Consider the following 19550-nt stretch of genomic DNA (forward strand, 5'->3'; position numbering starts at 1 on the left):
GACTGGCTCCCTGAGTAAGTGTTTATGAGAAAGTCTCCAGGCAGTTGGAACTTGACAAACAGTTTGAAGCAGCACTATTAATATGTCTGTTAGGTCACACCGAGACCAGCTCCCGTAGGTGGAACTCGAGGTCCAGTCTCCAGACAGAATCCCCTCTCTGTGGCAGAGGTGCAATTGTTCCCTGCTAACCCACAGCCAGGGCATGAGGTCATCCCTCCAATGCCAGGAACTGTGGGGCTGTGACATCACAGTTAGACACCCTGAGGCAGGCCTGTCAGGCAGAGGGTGCACACTGTGTTCTACTCCAGGTTTAATGGTGTGTAGTAGTGTTTTGGAGAGAGGATGTGGATGGAGGGAATATGGGCTGGTTGGTGAGGCACTGAAACGTCATGAACCAACAGACAAACTGGCTACATCACAATTTACAGGCTATTCCCTTTCTTTCTGAATAATGTTGTCTAGATGAGAAAGCTGTTGATTATTAGATGTTTTTTTCTACTACAGTAAACAATATAGTACATCTCACAAAGTACTATTAGGAAAGGAAAAAGGTCACGTGTCTAAATTCTATTAAAATATAATTATACAAAACATTACATCAAACATCTAATGAATAATACATCACACTGCTAACCTATCACGCAAACCTGTTTGAAAAAACGGAAAACTGTAAAGCATGAGTCTAGGTCAAACAAAACTTATTTGACTAACACCAATCTTCATATTCAAATAGTTTAGCTGGAAGCCAATTAGTGAAGGTAACCACTTGAAAAGGTATGTTGAGAAACTGTCATTCCTATTGAACCTGCGCAATGCTGCTTGTCACTGTTAGGACATGAAAGGTGTCTAATTGCTGTTTGATTTCATGGCCTTCTCTCATTTTTAGATTGGGGGAGAATTTGCTGAATAAATGAAAGGAAATGAAGGTTCTGTCCTTAGTCACACTTGTTTATGCAGCCCCACCCCAGACTGAAATTTACACCCGGTCAGACATGAAAGTTAGGGTCTTGTGTTTACCGCTCGCTGCCTGACACTAGCCTGGGAGGATTTGTGGGATTGTGCTCTGGGTGCTAATCCAGCAGCTGAGATGTACGGGTATGAGTACAATCAGGCAGAGCAAAGCCAAGCAAAACTGAATGCTGATTGATTCCTGGGACCAGGGGAGTCGGACAGGGGCCAATTTGTACCAGTTGTTAGTGGGTCAGTTTGCCGCAGGGCCAGGCAGCCGTCTGGCAAGCATCTCCCTTGTTGTCACAGGAGGTTAAGTCACTGAAGGGTCCTAATGAAACCAGGGTATTGTCTTCCATAACACAATTTGCAGAATATAAACAGCAGCAGCAGAATCTCAGTTACTTAACATGAGACAGGGTCAACTGTGTGTGTCAAGGGCTCTGCCATTCTGGGTCAAAATGGTGAGTTTTAGCAATGCTTTTACACATAGAAGCCTCTGCTGTGCAGTATACTTGTGATGAACACAATGTCCTCTTCAGTGGTCTGGTGATGACTGGAGTGATTCCACTCATTTCTTTATGTTACAAAAGACCGCTGGTTTCCACTCAAACTTCCTTTTAAGGGAATGTAAGGGAAGCTTGCTGGAAATGGCAGAATGCAATTTAATAACCAGTACGCAATAGATTTTAAAAAGTACTTGAGGTTTGGTTTCCCTGCCTCACAATGTCCCTAGCAGTTCTCCAACTGGTGGGACAAGGCCAGACTCTTGGCTGATTTCAGTCAGACCAACATCAGAATGAGCCTGGTTGTATAAACCTGACACAAAACACAACATCTAAGGAAAACCAACACATTTTCTGTTGATCTGCATACCTACTTAGTCTGTACCTTGGGTTATTGGAAATCTATTCATACAAGTACATGTATTGATTATTCTCATGTCTCTTTTCAAACTGTAGTTACTGTATGTTTTGGCATAATTTTTAACATTGGTTGCTCAAGGAAAGGCAGCTATTGACTCAATCTTTCCATATTGTACGTTCAGTTAACTGTGCACCAGTTGTGAATGCTTCAGATGGAAACAGCTGGAGTAGTGTTGTGTTCATTCTGCCTCTTAGGTAAAGAAATGGTTTCATTTGATTGGGTCAGTCTGTCTTGCAAGAAAGAGACATGAGTCATTACTGTAATATTCCTCACTGAGGATAGAGACTCAGTGCACCACCAGACCAGATAGTACCCACAGACAGGACACTGGTTACTGTATTATCTGGTTAACTATTTGTTTGCTATTGTTTACCTCAAAATCATAATTCTTCTGCGTTGGTTGTATGTTGTTCACCTCTTGTTCATTTGTTCAGAATCATTCCTTTTAGATACGGTTATGATGTCAAAGGTTTCCCAATTAACATCATACAGGTTGCCCTATTTAGTATTTTCTATATATGAAGAATGAATCTAGGTATTGAGTTAGTCTGTCAGTTATTGCTCTGACATGGTCTAGTGAAGGTCGTTAGACCAAAAGCTTGGCACACACCTCAAATTGAATACTGTCCCGTGTTTATCGAATCATTCTGCGATGACAAATTCACGGTACTGTTATTGTCTGGAGCCTAGTCCTTCTCTCTAACCCTATCCCAGTAGGGGGTGTAACCGGCCGGCAATTCTGTTTGTTTTTGTTGATTTGATTAAAGACCACTACTGAGCTGTGTTGTCTCCCACCTCAGCTCGGTTGCCATGGTGAGTGTAATGAGGGCATTCCTGGACTGCTTGTCTTGGCACTGGGTCGCTGGCCAACTGCAATATCATGAATGAGTGCTTTTCAGGGCCCTCAGTCGTTAGCCTGTACCCACCGGCCACAGGTATCTACGTGTTTTCTGAACAGGTCCAGGAATGCGAGTGGTGGTGATAAAAATCTAATTCAACTACTAAAGGCTTATTATATAACAGCAGCTGTTGATGGAGATGTAGAAATGGAATCCTCAGTTGGCTGGCTTCAGATTCTTCATCCTACTGCAGGTGGAATATATTCCCACCACAGGTATTTCACCAGCTTGCCTACCAAGGCTATTCTCAAACTTATGCAACATCCGCTGTTTATGTTATCACATTGCATTGTCGACTAACTAATGCACTGTGGTGGGATCATAATCAACTGTAACATGAAGTACTATACTACTATGTATTTGAGAAATATTATGGCAGATTACAGACAGGTCTCCTGTTGTTTTGGCTCTTAACTAAGCCAAGCACTGCTAATGTTCTTATTTACATGCGGTCGTGAGGTAGCGGCTGGCTAGCTGTTAAGCTTATTTTTGGGGCAAACATTCTTTCCCCTCCACACTTGTAAGTTCCAAAACCTCATTGCATAAAAGTAATCATGTTTCAAGTGGGTCTCTCTGCACCACACCCTGGCCTTTGACAACCTTAGTACCGTTATGAAGTCTGCTATGTAAAGATGGGCAGAGAGGAGATGGTGACAGATTAATGGACAAAGACCCCCTAATGACCGGAGACCTGGTCAGGAGACAACAAACAGCAACCAGCATATAGGGGATCTTCTGTGGAATGTTCCAAAAACTCCTCTGTAAGACAAGAAACATACAGGGGGGGGGGCAGTGTGTGGGATGTCTAGGCTTATATTTGGAACTCTGCAATTTGCACATGAAACTGTTCAAATCATTATCTCTTTGGATTCCAAAAAGTACAGAGGGTTCAATAAATCTTGGACTTCCAGGCCCCCATATGGGATTCCATTCAGGAGGAATGGTGGGTTTCACAGACATGGGTCAGAGAGAGAGGGAGAGAGATGCAGCAGACCTGGTCTCCTCATTCACTGTCATTACCATGGTAGCCCCCTTGGAAGGCAGTACATCTCTGTGGATTAAATTATTTTCTGCTGTTTGTTGAAAGAAGTTCAGCACCGTGGCGCTTCCCTGGGTTGGCCTTTCTAGTGTAAACAGCCAGTCAGTTTCCACAGCCAAGGCTATTTATAGACAACCTCATCTATCAAACTCATTTCTACTTTCCAGCCCCTCTAAATTTCTTTCAGCTTTCAGCTGGATCCTTTATCCCCCAATTCTATTTATTTGTTTCATGCTTTCAAGGACAATTTGATTGAGCCATTCTTAGTCTGTGGGTTTGCTCCGTGACACGAATTATGTAGTAAGGTCCAACAGTCGGTGAGAGTCTGGGCAATGAATTACCTCAGTCAGCCTTGGTATTTCAAAGAGCCAGAAACTATAGCCTTCATAATGAGCTCATTTTTTTAGATCTCTGCCACATGTCCAGTTTAAACAGTGGTGGAGGGACGGTCAGTTTGAAGTTTCAAAGCAGGGAACATTCCTGGAGTGCGCTGCCAACTGCCAGCGATGGAATTTTAGTTGGAGATGGTGAGGTGGATATGGATATGAAGGGAAATCATATTTGTTCTTATTTGCTTTAGGGTTCAGTAAGTTTAGTGTATAGTTGTTCCCAGACACTTTTGGATAATCAACCTTTCAACTAAAATAGCATGTCAAAACCTTGTATATTTAATATCTGATTATTTTAATCTTTGATCAGATTTTTCAGAGTGAACAATAATGCTATGTAGGTTGTAAAATGCATCGGCGACGCATACCAGGAAATTATTATTATTATTATTATCTTACCTCTGAAAAATTAGGTTAAGAAGAATAACATGTCAACTTTTTTGCTTAATATATGGCATAATCATCAGAATCATCTTGCGTTCGATACTCAATCATATTTTTCACTAAGGTTAGCCCACTGTACACTTGAACTCATGTTCATAACTTACTCATTACCCTTAATCAGTATTATAGTGCTGACGACTCAATCATCCCAACAGAGCTCTGTGTACAGAGTAAGCTGGGCGTTGGAATATTAGACATACAGGCTATAGTCTTTCCATCTGTACATCTTGTGTTTATGTTGCTGTTGGTAAAGTGCAACAGCTTCTAGCTACCTGACCACCTAGGAAACTCTATGAGCTGAGCAAGGTCCTACCTTGCCTCAACGGGGAAATTGTAAAATTCAACATTGCCTTTACTATTCCAAATTTAGAAGTAACTGTAGTGGATCATGAATGAATGAAGACGCAATGAGAGGAAATGCTGAGTTAACCTGTGTGTTCAGAGGACAGAGGCACTGTACAGGGCGTACTGTGACATCACCTCACCTCCTCTCCTATAACATGGCCAAGGGCTCCCCATGGAAAACTTTCCCAGTGAGGAAATTCTGTGGAGCGCCTTTGGGGAATTCCATCGTCACAGGGTCCATTCTGGCCTCTTGTGAGGTCATCATATTCCTTACTGGGAGATGAGCAGAGAGGACGAAGTTGTCTTGAGGCAAATCCCACGAGGAATGCACTGCAACAATCTCACAGGAATGCTATGCTGCTGTGGCTGAAAATACGCCCTCCGTAAAAACCCGAAGGGAATCCATCATGGTGCACTCCGCCCTCCAGACAGAGCTAGGGAGACGTTGTCCAACTGGAGGCTCTCTTTCCATGCCACTACATTAATACGTGGGTGTCAATTTGCTAATGTGTATATGTCTTTATTGCAGTATTATTCCACACAAACATTTCAGCAGAGGAAATAATTGGAATAATACTAGGGACAGCACAGTGGGGCTATAGCGTGTGACAGTGATCCCCCCTTCTCTTGAAGACGTATTATGATTACACTAAGCTTGAACTAGGTTTGGTTTCCCGTCAGCAGAAACAGAAGCTCAGTTGTTATATTTTTTTTTACCCTAAAGTAAGTGAAAGCAGATTAGGAGGTGTGTCTTATAAAACTAATCCAAAGAACATCTGGGTATGGTTACTGTATTGATCACATTTTTGCTTTTGAGTTTGAATAAGAAATTCAATTTCTGTACCTCTCTTCTACTGTATTGGGCCTATCTATTTTTTGTCCTAATCATGCATTCACTGGGATATTCAGGCTAATATTTATATTAAAGGCCAAAGGAAGTACTTCCAAGATGGTAAGAAGCTTTGACTAGTAGGCTGGCTACACGTCACCACATAAGCCTGGTTTACTGACAAGTTTATGTTTATAATTTATCAAGATCATTTCAGAATACTGTGGAGAGCTGGCACAGCTTGTCAAAGACATTCCATTATTAGAAGGAAATAGTGAGTAGTTTTCCATATATCGTTGATAAGACAGTCCAGTCCTGTTAAATTGACATTCTTCTTTTGAATTTCCAACATAAATTGCATGGAGGCAATATAATTTGCTTCTATCCAATCCCATTTCAATCTTGCATGTTGTGTCTTTTCTGGAAGGAAACACATATTGCTATAATAAACTTTCAGACCACGGAAAGTCTAATTCCATCCTAGATTAGGTCTCTGGTTTGGTAAAAATACAATCATCATTTAGGAAATTTAGATTTAGGAAATTATTCTGACTCCTTGACTTCTTCCACATGTTGTTACATTACAGCCTTATGGATTAAATTGATTAAATTTGTAAGTATTCAGACTCTTTGCTATGAGACTCGAAATTGAGCTCAGGTGCATTTTGTTTCCATTGATTGTCCTTGAGATGTTTCTACAACTTGATTGAAGTCCACCTGTGGTAAATTCAATTGAGTGGACATGATTTGGAATGGCACACACCTGTCTATATAAGGTCCCACAGTTGACAGTGCATGTCAGAACAAAATCCAAGCTATGAGGTTGAAGACATTGTCCATAGAGCTCCGAGACAGGATTGTTTCGAGGCACAGATCTGGGGCAGGGTAGCAAAATATTTCTGCGGAATTGAAGGTCCCCAAGAAGACAGTGGCCTCCATCATTCTTAAATGGAATAAGTTTGGAACTACCAAGACTCGTCCTAGAGCTGGCCGCCTGGCCAAACTGAGCAATCGGGGGAGAAGGGCCTTAGTCAGGGAGCTGAACAAGAACCCAATGATCAATCTGACAGAGCTCTAGAGTTCCTCTGTGGAGATGGGAGACCCTTCCAGAAGGACAACCATCTCTGCCAGCACTCCACCAATCAGGCCTTTATGGTAGAGTGGCCAGACAGAAGCCACTCCTCAGTAAAAGGCACATGATAGCCCGCTTTGAGTTTGCCAAATGGCACCTAAAGACTCTCAGACCACGAGAAAGAAGATTCTCTGGCCTGATGGAGCCGAGATTTAACTCTTTGGCCTGAATGCCAAGCGTCACGTCTGGATGAAACCTGGCACCATCCCTACGGTGAAGCATGGTGGTGGCAGCATCATGCTGTGGGGGTGTTTTTCAGCGGCAGGGACTAGGAGACTAGTCAGGATTAAGGCAAAGACGGAAGGAGCAAACTACAGAGAGATCCATGATGAAAACCTGCTCCAGAGCGCTCAGGACCAAGACTGGAGTGAAGCTTCACCTTCCAACAAAACAACCCTAAGCACACAGCCAAGACAATGCAGGAGTGGCTTCGGGACAAGTCTCTGAATGTCCTTGAGTGGCCAGGCCAAAGCCCGGACTTGAACCTGATCGAACATCTCTGGAGACCTGAAAATCCAATCTGACAGAGCTGGAGAGGATCTGCAGAGAAGAACGGGAGAAACTCTTCAAATACAGGTGTGCCAAGCTTGTAGCATCATACACAAGAATACTTAATGCTGTAATCGCTGACAAAGGTGATTCTAAAAAGTACTGAGTAAATGGTCTGAGTACTCATGTAAATTTCATTTTTTTTTATACATTTGGAAGAATTTCTAAAAAACTGTTTTTGCTTTGTCATTATTGGGTATTGTGTGGAGATTGATGAGGGGGGGAAAGTATTTAATCAATTTTAGAATAAGGCTGTAACATAACAAAATGTGGAAAAATTCAAGGGGTATGAATCCTTTCAGAAGGCACTGTAGATGGAATACCTCAGAGAGAACACTTGCAATTTGAACACAGTTACGTAAATGTCAAACAGAAAAGGCTTGTGTCCCAAATGACGCCCTATTCTCCATATAGTGCACTACTCTTGACCAGGACTAGCAGCGATCTGGTCAAAAGTAGTGCCATTTGGGACGCACTTGGCAGTGGACATGGAGATAACTGGAATCACACTGCGCAGACAATTACTCCTTGGCAGAAAGTGTATATCTGTTTGTATTTTTTGCTAATGGGAACAACTTAACCACAACACCCTCCTCCGTACAGGTAATGGGAAGGTTAGTAACATGGTCAGGGCTGCCACATCCCACAGTACATATCTGCTGGCTACTTTATATACACTGAATGTGGAATCCTTTCCATTACGTCACCAGCTCTTGACCTCTGATCCTAGCTAACTACTCCCTGTCACTACAACTTTAGCACCCTGTCACTTATTCCAAATTGGACTCGCGGTCAGTGGAATCTCTAAGTCATGATCCCATGGGATATACATACTGTACCTATACCTGTCCTCAAGGGGGTACAGACACTAAAGGGGAAAATAGCTGTGCTATTGTCTGCACCCAATGTGGAATGTTGAATTTGGAATACTTGCCATGCTCAAGCTAGAGTTTCAGACCCCTTTTAGCCACCATGGAAAATCAGGGAGCATGACATTAAAGGTTAACAGACCTGAAAGTATTTACCTATGTGCCATTGAGTGAGGAATGTCGCAGGGAAAAGGTGTACACCAGCAGGCGCTGGCTGAGGGGAGAGGGGGAGAGGGGGGGGACAGAGAGAGAGGTGGGGAGAGGAAGGGACAGAGAGGGAGAGGTGTGGGGGGGACAGAGAGAGAGAGAGCACTAATGGAGAGCTCCAGGACAACAGCCTAAGACAGGGAATCTGATGCTAATAGACAGCTAAGTTTTACCTCACACAGAGTGGTTTATTGAACACTGCCCTGCGGAGGGGAGTTCAGTTCATCTAGACACCCAATACTGCAATGGAAAGCCACACCACACTGTTATTGGTTCAGGAAATTGAGCACACAGTCAAATACGCAATAAACTGCTACTATTTTGACACGATGGGGTTAAGGAACTGGCAGCCTCTGCTTGGCCACAAATTAATCTGTATTGACAGACAGGGAACATTACCATGTCACACACTGTCCAGAGAGAACTTTTTCAGACAGTACAGCCCCTGAGGAGCTCCTACAGTACTGTGTGCTCAGAGCACGTTGGGGAAAAAGGGAAAGACAAGCTGCTAGTGAAGATTCCCATATAAGGCCACGCTTCCTCCCAGTCGGTGTGTGCATGTAGTAATAGTATGTCGGCTGGCGCAGCCGCGCATTCCTCCAGCTCCAAGTTCTCTCTGGGAGTTTTTCATTTCCGATTCGGTGGCTGGTGAGGAGCAGGGCTGCCTTTCATAAGACTGAGGTGGAGAGTCTGGGGCTTGTGTGATCCTTTTATCAAAAATATACAAACCCAAGAGTCTAGCCGCTTTCCTGCAATCCTCAAGTCTGCGCAGTGTCTAGAGCCTGATGGAGCAAAATAGGATCCCACACCTGGAATGTGAAACACCTTTGCTTTAAAGTCCATGGACTAAACTTTCTTATTGAGGTGAAAGCACATGGCTATAAAAAAGTATATGACTGAAACCAAAGACTTGAACTTCTGAGAAAGAGTCTATAAACTAGACGGTTTATACAAACCCCCATTTAAGGACTTGGTTGATTAAATCCCAATACCCCTGATTTATTAGACTTGTGGATATTGGATATTGCATAAATCTAATACACTGAGTATACAAAACAAAACATTAAGGACACCTGTTCTTTCCATGACATAGACTGACCAGGTGAATCCAGGTGAAAGCTATGATCCCTTATTGAGCTTGTTATATCGACTTCTATCCGTGTAGATGAAAGGGGTGAGTCAGTTTAAAGAAGGGTTTTTAAGCCTTGAGACATTGGAGACATGGATTGTGTATGTGTGCCATTCAGAGGGTGAATAGGCAAGACAAAATATTTAAGTACCTTTGAATGGGGTATGATAGTAGGTGCCAGGCGCACCAGTTGGTGTCAAGAACTGCAACGCTGCTGGGTTTTTCACACTCAACAGCTTCCTCTGTGTATCAAGAATGGCCCACCACCCAAAGGACATCCAGACAACTTGACACAACTGTGGGAAGCATTGGAGTCAACATGGGCCAGCATCCCTGTGAAACGCTTTCGACACCTTGTATAGTCCATGCCCTGATGAATTGAGGCTGTCCTGAGGGAAAATGGGGAGGGGGGGAGTAAAACACAATATTAAGAAGGTGTTAGTAATATTTGGTATATTGTATATATGAAGGTTAAATAAAAAATGTCATAAATCTGTTGTTTTCTTTCAAACAAAAAACACCCCTGAAAGTGTACCGGGTTTTTATAATGTTACCGTTTTGTAACAGTGACTAAATCCAGCCATGAACTACACTACAGCCCATTGTTTGACAATACAATTCACCTGTAAGAATAGGTATTGAAAGTATTTGTAGTCACTAGTGAAGAATCCATGTGTGGTGAGCTAGGAGAACAGCAAGGCAGCTATTCCCAATAACAGGGGAGGTTTACAGTCTCTGCAGAATAGAACACAACAGCCGATTACACAGAAAAAGGAAAGTTGAGGGATAGTGCCAAGACTGCACTTTTATTTTGATATGTGACAGCACTTTGATTTCAGACAGGAGGAATGCGGGATGGGGGGGGGTCTAGAGAGAGGGGGCAGGAAACTAGGAAAGAATGCCAAGAATGTCCATGTTTGTCCAGGACTCCATTCAGCCATTGGCACGTCACGGCAGCCCTGGGTGTATAAATGCAGGGAGAGCTCCTAGCTTCAGAAACAGAACAACTCCTCCTCCAAGAGAGAGCAACAAGAGCAGCAACAGATATACTACTGAAGCTAAACTCAACTGAGAAAATAACAAGAACAAGACATTTCTTACAAGATCTACTCGATCCGACGACAAACTCCCTAACGACTCGCAAGAGACTAAGGAAGACTTCTGCAGAACCTGAAGACTTATTTTTGTCTAAGATACTCAGAAAAAAAAACTAAGAAAAGCAAAATGTCTGCTGGAATGAACATGAGACTGATTTCTTTCTTCTGCCTCACTCTCTCCTACCTGGTAAGACCCTTTTACTGAGACTTAAGTTATATGGGAGCTGTATTGCTGTGTCAATGCACCATGTACCAGACAGACCGCAATGAGGTGTCAGCATGTCTAGTCCATTACTTCAGCAGTTGAAATGTAAATAGATATATTGTTAACACAGTTATATAAGGCTTTATATGCTCTAGCTCTTGGGGTTGATGTACTGTAATGTTGCTAGTTGTGACACTGTGATCTGGGTCTAACAGAGCTCCTATCTCTTTGCCCCTCAGGCTGTTGCTCAGGAGTGCAGTGGGCAGTGTAGTTGCCCCGATGTAGCCCCCCAGTGCCCTCCTGGTGTGAGCCTGGTACCCGATGCCTGCAGCTGCTGCAGGGTGTGTGCCAAACAGATGGGCGAGTTCTGCACAGAGAGGGACGTGTGCGACCCCCACAAAGGACTCTTCTGTGAATTTGGCTCCCCCATCAACCGCCGCATCGGAGTCTGTACAGGTGAGTCCCTCTCAACAGGCTTCTTTGTAGTTATAGTTCATTGACTCATAGATGTTTTTTTTCCCTCTGCTATTGTTTGTGTGACTGGAGATGTGACGTTCTATTCTTATCCTCCGCCTCCCACAGCTAAGGGTGGCGCCACCTGTGTGATCGGAGGGATGGTGTACAGGAGTGGAGAGTCCTTCCAGAGCAGCTGTAAATACCAGTGCACGTGCCTGGACGGTGCCGTGGGCTGTGTGCCCCTGTGCAGCATGGACATCCGCCTGCCCAGCCCTGACTGCCCCATGCCCCGCCGCGTCAAAGTGCCTGGGAAGTGCTGCGAGGAGTGGGTGTGCGATGCCCCCCAACACACAAACAGCTTTGTGGGCTCTGTTCTCGCTGGTGAGTCTCAGTCTTAGCCACTTGGACATACAGTTACATTGTAGTGATGTAATCTGGTCAGCTTTTGAGTGTGGGGATAAAGAGTCTAACGTCACTTCCCCTTCTCTGCCTGCAGCTTACAGAGAGGAGGAGACCTACGGGCCTGATCCCTCCATGATGAGGGAGAACTGCCTGGTCCAGACCACTGAGTGGAGCGCCTGCTCTAAGACCTGCGGCCTGGGCATCTCTACCAGAGTCACCAATGACAACCGCGAGTGCCGCCTGGAGAAACAGTCCCGTCTGTGTATGGTCAGGCCCTGCGAGTCCCACATGGAGCAAAGCATTAGGGTAAAGACATCCTTCAACCACGACCCAAACTAGCCTACCCATTCACTACAATAGAAACACTTCCTCTAATCAAGAATGAAGGAATGGTCACTAATGTTTGTGTTTTAATTTGCTTTGCTCTTACAGAAGGGAAAGAAATGCATCCGCACACCAAGAGTGTCCAAGCCCATGAAGTTTGAGATCTCTGGCTGCACCACCACCAAGTCCTACCGCCCCAAGTTCTGCGGCGTGTGCACCGATGGTCGTTGCTGCACCCCCCACAGAACCACCACCCTGCCCATGGAGTTCAAGTGCCCCGACGGCCAGGTCATGAAGAAGCAGATGATGTTCATCAAGACTTGTGCGTGCCACTACAACTGCCCCGGCGAGAACGACATCTTCGAGTCCATGTACTACAAGAAGATGCTTGGAGACATGGCGTAAATAATTACATAACCAAAGAGCAAAAACAACCAATGACTCTTAACTTGAATCCAACAGATATCCATCTCATCTCGCAGCACAATATTTGTTTTTCTTTTGGTTTGTTATTTCCTCATTTTCTAATTTTGTATTTTGTACATGGACAGAAACCTATACGCGTATATTCAATGTATATATGTATGAGTAAATTGATGTATGTTTAGGGCCACTTTCCCTAAAGACAAGGGGGCTGCTCTGCGGCCCCAAGAAAAACACTGCACTATAGTTCTACTATGTGACAACCTATGTTGTTGTCACAAATTGGCTGATGCCATGTTCCCCTCTCCCTAAACTGTGGTGTGGATCCAACTAACTGGGCCGTTTCCAACCTCGGAGCACTTGCAGTAACAAAGGGTGAAAACTTTTAACCCCAGTAGAGACACTTAAATCCTTTACCCACCAGAGTGCTACAGCACCAGAGTGCTAGTTGAATGTGTCCTTGTGTATAGTTCACTGTTTGCAGAGCCTAACTGTTGCAGTGTTAATGACAGGTCATGGTTTATCCCATGCTGAAAAACAGCCGTCCTCCCAGACAAGGAGCGTAGTGTGCATGCTTTGAGGGTTTGCCACAGCACTGAGAAAAGAGGTGTTTGACTTTGACTGACTGATTCAGGTTGCAAGGAAGGAATCTGTATTTTGTCAAAAAAGACTGGAGGATTTGTAGCTTCATTCCTTTTTTAGATATTATTAATGCTGTAAATGTTGTACATATTGTTGTACAGTTGTTGAAGTTAATTTAAAGTTAAAAGGCGTTTGTTTTTTGTTTTTTCTCTTGCTTCAATATGTTTATTGATAGCTTATTTGCTGAGTTTGACTGTTCCTGTGACAGTTTTGATACTATTTTATTGAGAAGTGTGACAAAGAAATTACATGTTTTCACTTTTGTAGTTTGGAATAAAATATTATATTTTTTATATAAACATGATGCCTTCCTTTCTTTGCTCCACTCTTTCAGTGTGTTGTTCCAGCTGAGCTTGAAAAGGTAGCCTACCCTACATAACTGCTCCCCTCATCATACCCCAATGTGGTCCCAAACTTGAACATATGACTTCAACCACTAATATGTTTTTTACACAGCAGTCACGTCTTAACACTTTCAGTTCAACAACAGCAGTCAGACCACTGAAATTCCACTCATTGGATTGTGTGTGGTCCAGGTCCATGCTTTGTCAGACCACCCAGTCTCTAAGCCTAAAGTGTAGTCTGTCTCACTTTTTAGCCACAACACCAGCAGACGTCCGACACGTTTTTCTAGAGTTCTCTATTCTCTGCACGGAGGGAGCGGCAGGCTGGCTGTCCTGTCCGTGTGTTTACACACTAACCAGACAGCAGACTGAGGAAACTGACTCTGGCAGTGTCTGAGGAAAGGAGCAGTCTCAAGCAGACCAATTCTGATCTTTTGCACAATTATTGGAAAAAGAGATGATCTGGTTGGTCAAAAGATTCATCATTTACATCTTCGTAAATTTGCAAAAATCGGATTTATTTTTCTCAAAACATTTGGCAGAAAAGCTAATCCATGCTTTTGACACTTCTAGATTAGACTACCGCAATGCTCTACTCTCCTGCTACCCGGATGAAGCACTAAATAAACTTCAGTTAGTGCTAATACTGCTGCTAGAATCTTGACAAGAACCAAAATCATATTACTCCAGTGCTAGCCTCTCTACACTGGCTTCCTGTTAAGGCTAGGGCTGATGTTTTACAACCTACAAAGCATTACATGGACTTGCACCTACCTACAGTATCTCTCCAATTTGGTCCTGCCGTACATACACTTCACAGGAGGTTGGTGGCACCTTAATTGGGGAGGATGGGCTTGTGGTAATAGCTGAAGTGGACTGGTATCCATGTAATTGATGCCATTCACTCCGTTCTAGCCATTATTATGAGCCGTCCTCCCCTCAGCAGCCTCCTGCACTACACGTACGCTACGGTGACAAGACGCAAGCCTCCTTATTGTCCCTAGAATTTCTAAATCAAATCAAATTTTATTTGTCACATACACATGGTTAGCAGATGTTAATGCGAGTGTAGCGAAATGCTTGTGCTTCTAGTTCCGACAATGCAGTAATAACCAACGAGTAATCTAACTAACAATTCCAAAACTACTACCTTATACACACAAGTGTAAAGGGATAAAGAATATGTACATAAAGATATATGAATGAGTGATGGTACAGAACGGCATAGGCAAGATGCAGTAGATGGTATCGAGTACAGTATATACATATGAGATGAGTATGTAAACAAAGTGGCATTGTTTAAAGTTGCTAGTGATACATGTATTACATAAAGATGCAGTAGATGATATAGAGTACAGTATATACGTAGACATATGAGATGAATAATGTAGGGTATGTAAACATTATATTAAGTAGCATTGTTTAAAGTGGCTAGTGATATATTTTACATCAATTCCCATTATTAAAGTGGTTGGAGTTGAGTCAGTGTGTTGGCAGCAGCCACTCAATGTTAGTGGCACCTGTACTGACCTCGCCTTCTGGATGATAGCGGGGTGAACAGGTAGTGGCTCGGGTGGTTGTTGTCCTTGATGATCTTTATGGCCTTCCTGTGACATCGGGTGGTGTAGGTGTCCTGGAGGGCAGGCAGTTTGCCCCCAGTGATGCGTTGTGCAGACCTCACTACCCTCTGGAGAGCCTTACGGTTGTGGGCGGAGCAGTTGCCGTATCAGGCGGTGATACAGCCCGACAGGATGCTCTTGATTGTGCATCTGTAGAAGTTTGTGAGTGCTTTTGGTGACAAGCCGAATTTCTTCAGCCTCCTGAGGTTGAAGAGGCGCTGCTGCGCCTTCTTCACGATGCTGTCTGTGTGGGTGGACCAATTCAGTTTGTCTGTGATGTGTACGCCAAGGAACTTAAAACTTACTCCACTACTGTCCCATCGATGTGGATAGGGGGGGTGTTCCCTCTGCTGTTACCTGCAGTCCACAATCATCTCCTTAGTTTTGTTGACGTTGAGTGTGAGGTTATTTTCCTGACACCACACTCCGAGGGCCCTCACCTCGTCCCTGTAGGCCGTCTCGTCGTTGTTGGTAATCAAGCCTACCACTGTTGTGTCGTCCGCAAACTTGATGATTGAGTTGGAGGCGTGCGTGGCCACGCAGTCATGGGTGAACAGGGAGTACAGAAGAGGGCTCAGAACGCACCCTTGTGGGGCCCCAGTGTTGAGGATCAGTGGGGTGGAGATGTTGTATTATACCCTCACCACCTGGGGTGGCCCGTCAGGAAGTCCAGTACCCAGTTGCACAGGGCGGGGTCGAGACCCAGGGTCTCGAGCTTGATGACGAGTTTGGAGGGTACTATGGTGTTAAATGCTGAGCTGTAGTCGATGAACAGCATTCTCACATAGGTATTCCTCTTGTCCAGATGGGTTAGGGCAGTGTGCAGTGTGGTTGAGATTGCATCGTCTGTGGACCTATTTGGGAGGTAAGAAAATTGGAGTGGGTCTAGGGTGTCAGGTAAGGTGGAGGTGATATGGTCCTTGACTCGTCTCTCAAAGCACTTCATGATGACGGAAGTGAGTGCTACGGGGCGGTAGTCGTTTAGCTCAGTTACCTTACCTATCTTGGGATTAGGAACAATGGTGGCCCTCCTGAAGCATGTGGGAACAGCAGACTGGGATAGGGATTGATTGAATATGTCCGTAAACACACCAGCCAGCTGGTCTGTGCATGCTCTGAGGGCGCGGCTGGGGATGCCGTCGGCTGCAGTGAAGCTGAGTCTGCATGTTTTGGTTGCGGGCCGAGTCAGTGGCACTGTATTGTCCTCAAAGCGGGCTAAAAAGTTATTTAGTCTGCCTGGGAGCAAGGCATCCTGGTCCGTGACTGGGCTGGTTTTCTTTTTGTAATCCGTGATTGACTGTAGACCCTGCCACATACCTCTTGTGTCTGAGCCGTTGAATTGTGATTCTACTTTGTCTCTATATTGACGCTTAGCTTGTTTGATTGCCTTGCGGAGGGAATAACTACACTGTTTGTATTCGGTCATGTTTCTGGTCACCTTGCCCTGATTCAAAGCAGTGGTTCGCGCTTTCAGTTTCATGCGAATGCTGCCATCAATCCACGGTTTCTGGTTTGGGAATGTTTTAATCGTTGCTATGGGAACGACATCTTCAACGCACGTTATAATGAACTCGCTCACCGAATCAGCGTATTCGTCAATGTTGTTGTTTGATGCTATACGAAACATATCCCAGTCCACGTGATGGAAGCAGTCTTGGAGTGTGGAATCAGATTGGTCGGACCAGCGTTGAACAGACCTCAGCGCGGGAGCTTCTTGTTTTAGTTTCTGTCTGTAGGCAGGGAGCAACAAAATGGAGTCGTGGTCAGCTTTTCCGAAAGGAGAGCGGGGCCTTATATGCGTCGCAGAAGTTAGAATAGCAATGATCCAAGGTTTTGCCAGCCCTGGTTGCGCAATCGATATGCTGATACAATTTAGGGAGTCTTGTTTTCAGATTAGCCTTGTTAGAATCCCCAGCTACAATGAATGCAGCCTCAGGATATGTGGATTCCAGTTTGAAAAGAGTTTGTTCAGAGCCATCGATGTGTCTGCTTGGGGGGGAATATATACGGCTGTGATTATAATCGAAGAGAATTCCCTTGGTAGATAAGCAAACAGCTGGAGGCAGCACTTTCTCCTATAGAGCTCAATTTTTACAGAATGGTCTGCCTATCCATGTGAGAGACGCAGACTTGTTCTTGACATTTAAGTCTTTACTGAAGACTTATCACTTCAGTTGGTCCTATGATTGAGTCTAGACTGGCCCATGGGTGCAAAGGTGAACGGCAAGGCACTGGAGTGACAAACTGCCCTTGCTGTCTCTGCTTGGTGGGCTCCCCTCTCTCCACTGGGATTATTTGCCTCTGACCCTATTGCGGGGGCTGAGTCATTGGCTTACTGGTGCTCTTCCATGCCGTCCCTAGTAGGGGTGCGTCACGTCGTGCCAGGTTTTTTTCGCTGTACTCGACTTGAGTGGGCTGAGTCACTGACATGATCGTATTATCCAGTTTTGCACCACTCGGGCTCGTGTGGTGGAGATCTTTGTGGGCTATACTAAACCTTGTCTCAGGGTAGTAAGTTGGTTGTCTGTTGATATCCCTCTCGTGATGTCGGGGCTGTGTTTTGGCAATGTGGGTGGGGTTATATCCTGCCTGGTTGGCCCTGTCCAGAGTTATTGTCAGACCGGGCCACAGTGTCCCCTGACCCCCCCCCCCCCTGTATTGGCCTCCAGTGTCTATGCTGCAATCTGTCTGTGCCGAGACGTCTGTGCCGAGACGCTAGGGTCAGGCTGTCCTATCTGGTGTACTGTGGGAACTTAAGTATGCTCCCTCTAATCTCTCTCTCGGAGGAGGGCCTGAACCCTAGGACCATGCCTCAGGACTACCTGGCCTGATGACTCCTGGCTGTCCCCAGTCCCCCAGTCCACCTGGCCATGCTACTGATACAGTTCCTGCTGTTTTGCATGTGGCTATGGCACCCTGACCTGTTCACCGGATGTGCTACCTTGTCCCAGACCTGCTGTTTTCAACCCCCGTCCCTCTCTCTCTATTGCACCTGCTGTCTCAACCTATGAAAAACCAACTGACATTTACTCCTGAGGTGCTGACCTTTTGCACCCTCTACAATCACTGTGATAATTATTTGACTCTGCTGGTCATCTACAGTATGAACGTTTGAAGATCTTGAAGAACGATCAGGTACTCTTATAATCTCCACCCAACACAGCCAGAAGAGGATTGGCCACCCCTCAGAGCCTGGTTCCTCTCTAGGTTTCTTCCTGCCTTTCTAGGGAGTTTTTCTTAGTCACCGTGCTTCTACATTTGCATTGCTTGCTGTTTGTGGTTTTTGACTGGGATTCTGTATAAGCACTTTGTGACATCTGCTGATGAAAAAAAGGGCTTTATAGTTGATTTGATTGGATTCATTTGTGGAAAAAGATCAGAATTGGTATGCCTGTGTAAATGCAGCCTTACTGGCATCCTTCCCACTGGGAACAAACTGGTTGAATCAATGCTGTTTCAACATAATTTGTCAACATATTGTGATGTGGAATCTATGAGGAAAAAACATTGGATTTGCAAAAAGTTGTGAAATTTCAACCACAGAATGATGTTAACCAATTTTCAACACGGACAACCCTTGTATGAAATATGTTAAATTTGTACCTTTGAAACAATGTCAGATCTTCAACGTTATATCCACTATCAGAACAAAAACAATAAGTTGGGCAGCATCTCCTACTGGATTTCCTGATAACTACATAGATTCACTGTTGCTATCGAAGTCTTTCCAAAGGGCAGGTGTAACAGAGTAGATGAAATGTTACCATACTCTATGTCCTATATGATCAATGGTGTGATGCTATTTCGGCCTATATAGCATTTGCGAAGTCAACTAAAAGTAGACAATACAAATAGGACTAGCTCTTCAAGCTTTGATTGATGTCAAATTTGATCATCTTAGTAATGAATATGTTGGATTCACGTCTCCATTTCAACTAACAATATAAGTTAAAGAATTGGGCTAAATTCAACTTTATTTAAAGTTTGATTGTCCTATTCTTTTACTATGATTTTTGGTTGAGATGGAGACGTGAATCAAACATATAATTTATTAATTTGTAGACAACCTGAAATTAAAGTGGAATTTAGCTCTCGAGTGGCGCAGCATCTCAGTGCTAGAGGCATCACTACAGACCCTGGTTCAATCCCAGGCTGGATCACAACCGGCTGTGATCGGGAGTCTCATAGGAGTCCCATAGGGCAGCGCACAATTGGCCCAGCGGTGTCCGGGTTAGGTGAGGGTTTGGCCGGGGTAGGCCGTCATTGTAAAATAATTATTTATTCATAACTGACTTTCCTAGTTAAATAAAAAAAAAATTTTTTTTAAGTCAG

General features: G+C 44.3%; 1 protein-coding gene across 1 annotated transcript; it reads left to right on the forward strand.

Moving 5' to 3' along the window:
* Positions 1 to 10703: 10703 nt before the first annotated feature.
* LOC135506031 (CCN family member 2-like) lies at positions 10704 to 13548 on the forward strand. Its single transcript, XM_064925390.1, has 5 exons — positions 10704 to 10990; positions 11248 to 11464; positions 11591 to 11845; positions 11961 to 12172; positions 12299 to 13548. The coding sequence occupies exons 1-5, from the start codon at positions 10931 to 10933 to the stop codon at positions 12593 to 12595; spliced, it is 1041 nt and encodes a 346-aa protein (XP_064781462.1). The 5' UTR covers positions 10704 to 10930; the 3' UTR covers positions 12596 to 13548.
* The last annotated feature ends 6002 nt before the right edge of the window (positions 13549 to 19550 follow it).

This window comes from Oncorhynchus masou, chromosome 19 (assembly GCF_036934945.1).
Source record: "Oncorhynchus masou masou isolate Uvic2021 chromosome 19, UVic_Omas_1.1, whole genome shotgun sequence".
Taxonomy (NCBI): domain Eukaryota; kingdom Metazoa; phylum Chordata; class Actinopteri; order Salmoniformes; family Salmonidae; genus Oncorhynchus; species Oncorhynchus masou.